The following is a 7,363-nucleotide window of genomic DNA, read 5'->3' as shown; positions in this document are numbered from 1 at the left end:
CAAGTCTTAATTTTTTTTTTTTTTTTAAGGAATTGAGATCAGTAGGAAGTTGTAGTTTTTTGTAACTTAAAATTTTTGTCATCCTAACAACAGAGCAGGTGTGTAATGCTATGCAGCATTAAAAAATATCAAATACTGGGGGTACTCGTCATCAGTGTCTGAGGTGGTTCCAGCAGTTAAATCTAGTACAAGTCTGTAAAAATAAAAACAGTGCAGATCCACTTTCGTGCATTTGTTCTGGAACTCACAACATGCCCTCACATCACACAACGAAACGCTTTTATAACCTGCATATATGACCCTGGAGCACAAAACCAGTCATAAGGGTAAATTTTTCGAAATTTAGATTTATACATAATCCGAAAGCTGAATAAATAAGCTTTCCATTGATGTATGGTTTGTTAGGATAGGACAATATTTGGCCGAGATACAACTATTTGAAAATCTGGAATCTGAGGGTGCAAAAAAATAAAAATACTGAGAAAATCATCTTTAAAGTTGTCCAAATGAAGTTCTTAGCAACGCATATTATTAATCAAAAATTAAGTTTTAATATATTTACAGTAGGAAATTTACAAAATATCTTCATGGAACATGATCTTTACTTAATATCCTAATGATTTTTGGCATAAAAGAAAAATCTATAATTTTGACCCATACAATGTATTTTTGGCTATTGCTACAAATATACCCCAGCGACTTAAGACTGCTTTTGTGCTCCAGGGTCACATATATTAACCTCTGACACATGAATTTGATACTGTAATTGTGGTTTGACATTTATCAAGCTCATTCATTTAGCTAAGTCCAAAAGAGACACATTTATGGCAGACAGAGTTTTGCATAATGGAAATAGGCTCCTTAAATTCAGGATCACTAAAATATTGGAAGTGCGGGCTGCCCGCTCCAATTTTTAGAAAATGTATATTTTAGAAAAAAAAAAAAAAAAAAGTAGGGGCAATAGTCTGGAAACTAAGACTTTTCATACTCTTCTTATTCCTATATTTATCCAGACCTGGAAGTTATTAAAATCAAATTCCATACAGTGTAGAAACCCTGAAATGTTCAATTCCAACACAGGCTTTTATATCTCCATTTCTGACTGGAGATATTAAAAGCATGAACATGATGATCAGCCGGTTTGATGTGACATATACTGAGAAAAACACCAGTACACAAAGACTCAAATTTACATGTTTATTGACACCAGCTGTTTGTGTTGGAAGTTTCAGACAGACTCCTGGATGGGGGGCTCATATCCGTCAGCTCGCTCCACCTTGGCCCCGGTGTCGCCCTCTGCAGGTTTAGCAGCAGCACTGCTGGTTCCACCCTCACCGTGAAGCTCCATCAGCTTACCAACTGCACGATAAAATTTCATAAATACATTAATCTCATACAAATCTACTTCTAAACCTAAAAATTGTCCAATGAAAAAGTTCAAACGTATTAAATGGCTTGGGAAACAAAAAAGGTATTACTTTACAAAAGATTAATTTGGTAAGTTTAAGAGATGAAGCATCACAACAAAACTTCTCACATCCAACAATCATGGGATGAACCAAATAATGCTCTTAAAAGCATTAATGCATGTAACCCTGACCATGAAAGTGCAACAACATCCGGCCCAAAAAAAACTAACATTTGTCAGTCATTAGCATAAATCAGGGATCCTCAAATCTGGCCCACGAGATCCACTTTCCTGCAGAGTTTCGCTCGAACTCTAATCAAGCACACCTGAGCATGCTAATCAATGTCTTCAGGATCATTAGAAAGTCACAGGTAGGGGAGTTTGATCAGGGTTGGAGCTAAACTTTTCAGCGCATTGGCCCTCCAGAGCAAGATTTGAGGAAGCCTGGCATAAATGAAAGTCGAAACAAGCCATGCATGTTCATCACACGATTGGCAGGCTTTCTCAATGTCCTTGCCTACACTGTCAGGAATCCTACAAAAAAAAAAAAAAACACCATTTATTAAACACAGCTGCATGACAATTATAGATCACGACTGCTAATAAAGTTTTCAGAAAGGAAGTTATAGAGTTACTGCTCTATCTCCATTACCTCAGCACTCAAAAGGTATGCTACTGACACTGTATTCGTGAGCATGAGCTCCACTGTACAAAAAGTGTCTACTAAAATAATGAAAAATGCTAAGACACATCATTTGAACACTTGATCTTAACAGCCAACATCCAGTATTTCAACCACACTAAATCTTAGCACATTTCATTTAAGTATCAAAGCCCACCTTCCTGCAGAATTTAATTCAAACACACCCCCAATAACAATCCAGTAATCCTGAAGATCTTGATTAACTCGTTCAGTCGCGTTAAATTAGGGCTGCAGCTGAACGGTGCAGGAAGTTGGACCTCCAGGAGCAGAGCCTGACCGACCAACTGATTTAAGTCAAGTCACCTTTATTTTCATTTGAAAATGGATTAAAAAAATAATTTGTAGAATAAACATACTTATACTTTAGATGACAGTATTTTTCACAAATAAATATTTTATACAAATATAATTAAAAAGGAAGTAAACCGTAACCAACAGAGTATTCTGGGAATTCTATTACTAATAATATTAAAGCAATCGTTATAATACTTTTTTGTATACATTTTAATTCCTTTGTTTAACAGTTCTGATTATTAGACAAGACTTCTATCCGTATTAGACAGAACTATTAATGACGACAGCGAACAAGGAGAATGTGAGCACTGTGTGTTCAGGCGCTGCCGCTCTCAGCGCTGTCAAAATAAAAGTCCCACCTTGAACGCATCGGCCAAACAGAAAAACCTATCGGCCGATGCCGATATTTAAGAAATGCCAAATATCGGCAGATATATCGGCCTTGGCGATATATCAGTCGACTACTACTAGTGTGTCATTAATGCAAAATGACAAAAGTAAACACTCAATTTTCAGTTAAAGGCAGTTCATCATTGAATTCAGTGATGTCATCATCCAGCTCAGTTCAGTTTAAATAGTATCTGTGCAATCAAGTCAACAATATCGCTGGAAGTGTAACACCATTAAATTCAACACCAAACTGTAATGCCATGGACAAGGGGAGAACTTCATACATACAGTTTGTTGACCACCTCGAGGAGGTCATTGGTCTGGACCTCACGGGTCATGATTTCCATCATCTTCTTGCGGATCTGACGGACCTGCTGGTGCTGAGCGTAGGAGGTCTTTCTGATCTGGTTGGTGCGCTTCTTGGTGAAGCCCACGCAGAACAGGCGGAGAAGATAGCCATCGGTGGTCTTCACATCAACGTGAGCCTCAATCATTGTCTATTTGGAAATAACAGCATGTTAGCATCTTAGCACACAGCCTGCACAAAAAGCAATGTTATGGAGAACTTTCAATTCGACAGATATACAGTACTTATGGAGGATATCGAAATATCTTGCGTTAACCAAATTCCTAAGGGTTTGGAATGACATGAAGGCGAGTAAATGACAATTTTGGGAGAACCATCTCATTAATCCCAAAAAATGTAAGATGTGAAATGAAGGAACTTGCAGCAATATTTTAAGACTAGGCTTAATCAATTATCGTGATATAATTTTCCTTGATAAAACAATAAGAGTTTGATAAATGTTCCATACAATGTTTATGCGCCAAAAGCGGATGAAACAGCGCTACTCATTTGAGCCGCGCCACACAGAGCGTTTAATCCTGCGCACTAGAGCAGATGTGTTACTCGCTGATGAGTCTGTCACACAACACTAAACAGCGCTGTGAGATCCAGCGCTTAGTGCTTGAGTTCAGAGAAGAACACAAAAGTGTCTGTGATTTAAACTAGTTTAGAGCCCGATGAAACAGCGCTGAGAAACACTGTGAGCAACGATTCAGTCAGAAGACTTTAAATCACCATCATTTACCATACTACTCATTTAATCAAGCTACTGTCAAATGTGCATTTCTAAGAGAATTTTGTAAAAATGAATATTGCAGCCTGCACTGCAAACTGTGCTTAAGATACACATCAAAGTCAGGAACACAAACCCGATTCATGATTTGAAACAATATCACTCATTAGAACATGCAAAAATTTAAGAAATAATTTTTTCAATAAAGATATTTATTTTGTTTTAGTCTTTTGTAAGAATTAAAAAATGTGGCGTGCTTGTCATGTTCTGACCATAAAGCGTAGTTTCAAACCACAGTTAATAGTCTGCTTTCTAAACTTTCACCTGGCAGCAAAAATCTGCCTTTAAATTTGAAAAAAATTCAGATTTGACATTTATCGTGATTTTTTTTTCACGATAAATGTGAAAAAAACATTTTCTACTTATGGCCCTACTTATGTTCCAAACAAAAATGATCAGAGCATCGCTGCAGTTTATGTAACACTAAAAGGGTGGTCACACCAGACTTTGAGCATGCAAAACTTCTTCAGACACACCGGTCATGATGTAACGTCACACTTTGCTGCCATTTAAAAACAAAATCAACATAACTACAAAATGTAAATTGAAAATGCAATGCTGCAAACCTGCAGCTTCAAAGTTTGTCTTAATTAAGCCAACAGATCACACCATGAAGTATCAATCTTCCTTTGGTCACACATCTTCACCAAATTTGGAACGTTGCGTTTCCAGTTTTCAGCATTTGCATGCATATAAATGAAAGTGAACGTAATGAAAAGTGTAGCATGAACACCACTTGAGGGTGATACAAGATTTATTTTTAATTTTTTTGTGATGGCAAGCCTTCTACGACCTAAACTAAAGCATCCAGTGAGTAAAGGTCACACGTTAACTCGACTGTACCTGCCACTTCTTGACCATAGAGCACATCTTGTCACGGGTGAGGTCCATGCCATGGAAGTTGGTGAGGCAGTTCTTGCCCTGCACGTCTTCTGTGACCAGCTTGAACTTGCGAAAGGCCACCTCATCGTTCTGCAGATCAGCCAGACTGACCTCAAACACACGTCCCTTCAGACCATCAGAGGCAATTCCTAGATTACAAAGACATGTCGTTAAACTGGCTGCAGTTTGTAGTGCTATGACGAATCGTATGGGAATGTCAGGTGATCTGATAACAGTAACCACAGCTTTTCATCTAGGACCGAAACTACTGTCATCATGTATTCCCACTGCAATACGGCACGAATACGGATTTGCATCAAACAATTGGGACACACATGGATCTGTCCTTTCCCAGCAGGGTTAAAGGATTAGTTCACTTCCAGAATAAAAATGTCCTTATCCTGATAATTTACTCACCCCCATGTCATCCAAGATGCTCATGTCTTTCTTTCTTCAGTTGCAAAGAAATTAAGGTTTCTGAGGAAAACATTCCAGGATTTTTCTCCATGTAATGGACTTCAATGGGGTCCAATGGGCTGAAGGTCCAAATTACAGCTTCAAAGGGCTCTACACGATCCCAGCCGAGCAATAAGGCTCTTATCTAGAGAAACAATCGCTCATTTACTAATAAAAATACAAATGTATTTACTTTTTAACCACAAATGCTCGTCTTGACTGATGACGTAATAACGTTGGAAAGGTCACGCGTGACTTAGGTGGAAGCACCGACCCAGTGTTTACAAAGCAAACATGCAAAGAAAATAAAAAAAAAAAAAAAAAAAAAAAAAAAAAAACTTAGTTGGAGAAAATGAGATGGAGTTTTTCATCTTTTTAAATCGGAGCACACAGACAAAGAGCTAACCACGCATGACCTTTCCAACGTGATTACGTAATGCGTCAAGTCCAGCTAGTGCAAGACGAGCATTTATTTATTAATTTTTTTAGAAAATGAGCGATCATTTCGTTAGATAAGCCCCTTATTCCTCGGCTGGGATTGTGTAGAGTCCTTTGAAGCTGCAATTTGGACCTTCTGCCCATTGGACCCCATTGAAGTCCATTACATGGAGAAAAATCCTGGAACGTTTTCCTCAAAAACCTCAATTTCTTTGTGACTGAAGACAGAAAGACACGAACATCTTGGATAACATGGGGGTGAGTTCATTACCAGGACATTCTTATTCTGTTAGTGAACTAATCATTTAACAGTTCACGTTAAATTTGTGTGTAAACACAAACACGGGTGGACATTAAAAGCACTTACTGGTTCCCTGAGTCCTGGTGACCAAGGTCTTGCCCAGGTTGCGTATGTTGAACATGGCTGGTGCCTTGACATCATACCAGTCCTTCTTGGAGAATGGATCCACACTGCAAGAGAAAATTCATTTCAGAGACAGGTGCACGTTTGCAAGCAAATGTTGTAATAGCCACATTTTCATAGCTCAAATGTTGACACGGCTTATATTTGCTCTGGTCGTGTTAACTAAAATATGAGAAAGCTCTAAAATAACTTCGAGCATCCAACGTCACAGTAAGTCTTAAGTCAGTCAAGTATGCTGCAAAACTAGCTAACGTTAGCGCTCTCGGAGAAGCCTTCACGTTAGCGTTACCAGTTTGTCGTGTTATTTTGACTGAAAATGAATCCTTTATGAAAGTTATAGGACTAGTGCATTAGAAAACAGTACTAGGCCCTCACCATCTCTGAGCTAAAGTTATGAGAACACACAACACAGCACACCGTCAATGAGCCAGTCAGGCTAGCAGGACCGCTACACACAATCCCTTGTATATCGAGCACATCCTTCATCCACACAACCCATATATCCTCCAGAATAGTTTAGAACAGTGTAACGACGCAGTCGAGATTCATTTGTGACTTACATCTTCTTTTTGGCACCTTTTTTGCCACCTTTAGTCAGCCTCTTGTTCTTGCCGACCGCCATGTTGAACACAGGGAGTGAAAGAGGAGGAAATGAGGAAATACCGCGAGAATTAAAGCGACTGCGAGAATAGAAATATCTCGCGGGATTTCGCTGGCCTCACTGTAACGCACAAGGGCGCCATCTAGTGTTTGCATGCATTATTTCACTACGTTCGATATTTCCATGCTTATTTGACGAAGTCACATAAAACAGCCTACTTTAAATGCACATTTTCCTTTTTAATGATTCCTTTTCTGCAAAAAAAACTAAATAAATATATATTTACAAAGACATTTAAAAATCGCTTGTCAAAATAATAAGCGAAAAATAGGAAGTTTAGTCATAACATAAAGGAGTTTAGATAGTTTACCACAAAATAAAAATTGAATGTTTCTCACCCTCATGTTGTTCCAAACCAGTACGAGTTTCTTTCTACTGTTAAACATAATGAGATATTTTGAAGAATTTGGGTAACCAAACAGTTGAGGGTGAATAAATGGTCATTTTAGGGTGAACTATCCCTGTAAGTGTCCATATATATATATATATATATATATATGAATATGGACTTAAGTCTAATTACAGTCCTCAAACATCAAACCCCTAATGACAAACCTATTATAAATTG

General features: G+C 38.0%; 1 protein-coding gene across 1 annotated transcript; it reads right to left on the bottom strand.

The window, feature by feature from the left end:
* Positions 1-1,183: 1,183 nt before the first annotated feature.
* Positions 1,184-6,794, bottom strand: LOC107700306 (40S ribosomal protein S3a-like). The gene is made up of 6 exons (XM_016501928.1): positions 6,695-6,794; positions 6,078-6,181; positions 4,778-4,965; positions 3,084-3,292; positions 1,876-1,942; positions 1,184-1,390 (listed from the first exon to the last, which is right to left on the bottom strand). Exons 1-6 carry the CDS (start codon positions 6,754-6,756, stop codon positions 1,229-1,231), a joined length of 792 nt encoding a protein of 263 aa, XP_016357414.1. The 5' UTR covers positions 6,757-6,794; the 3' UTR covers positions 1,184-1,228.
* Between the last annotated feature and the right edge of the window lie 569 nt (positions 6,795-7,363).

This window comes from Sinocyclocheilus anshuiensis, unplaced genomic scaffold, assembly GCF_001515605.1.
Source record: "Sinocyclocheilus anshuiensis isolate Anshui unplaced genomic scaffold, SAMN03320099.WGS_v1.1 scaffold326, whole genome shotgun sequence".
Taxonomy (NCBI): Eukaryota; Metazoa; Chordata; class Actinopteri; order Cypriniformes; family Cyprinidae; genus Sinocyclocheilus; species Sinocyclocheilus anshuiensis.
This window is presented reverse-complemented; position numbering and strand designations above follow the sequence as displayed.

Excerpts from the sequence above, each read along its gene's own strand:
- LOC107700306 (XM_016501928.1), bottom strand. The coding sequence starts at position 6,756 with ATGGCGGTCGGCAAGAACAAGAGGCTGACTAAAGGTGGCAAAAAAGGT. Across the intron at positions 4,966-6,077 it reads CACCAGGACTCAGGGAACCA|GAATTGCCTCTGATGGTCTG; the intron begins GTAAGTGCTTTT and ends TTTGTAATCTAG. Across the intron at positions 1,391-1,875 it reads GTGATGAACATGCATGGCTT|ATTAATGTATTTATGAAATT; the intron begins GTTTCGACTTTC and ends GATTTGTATGAG.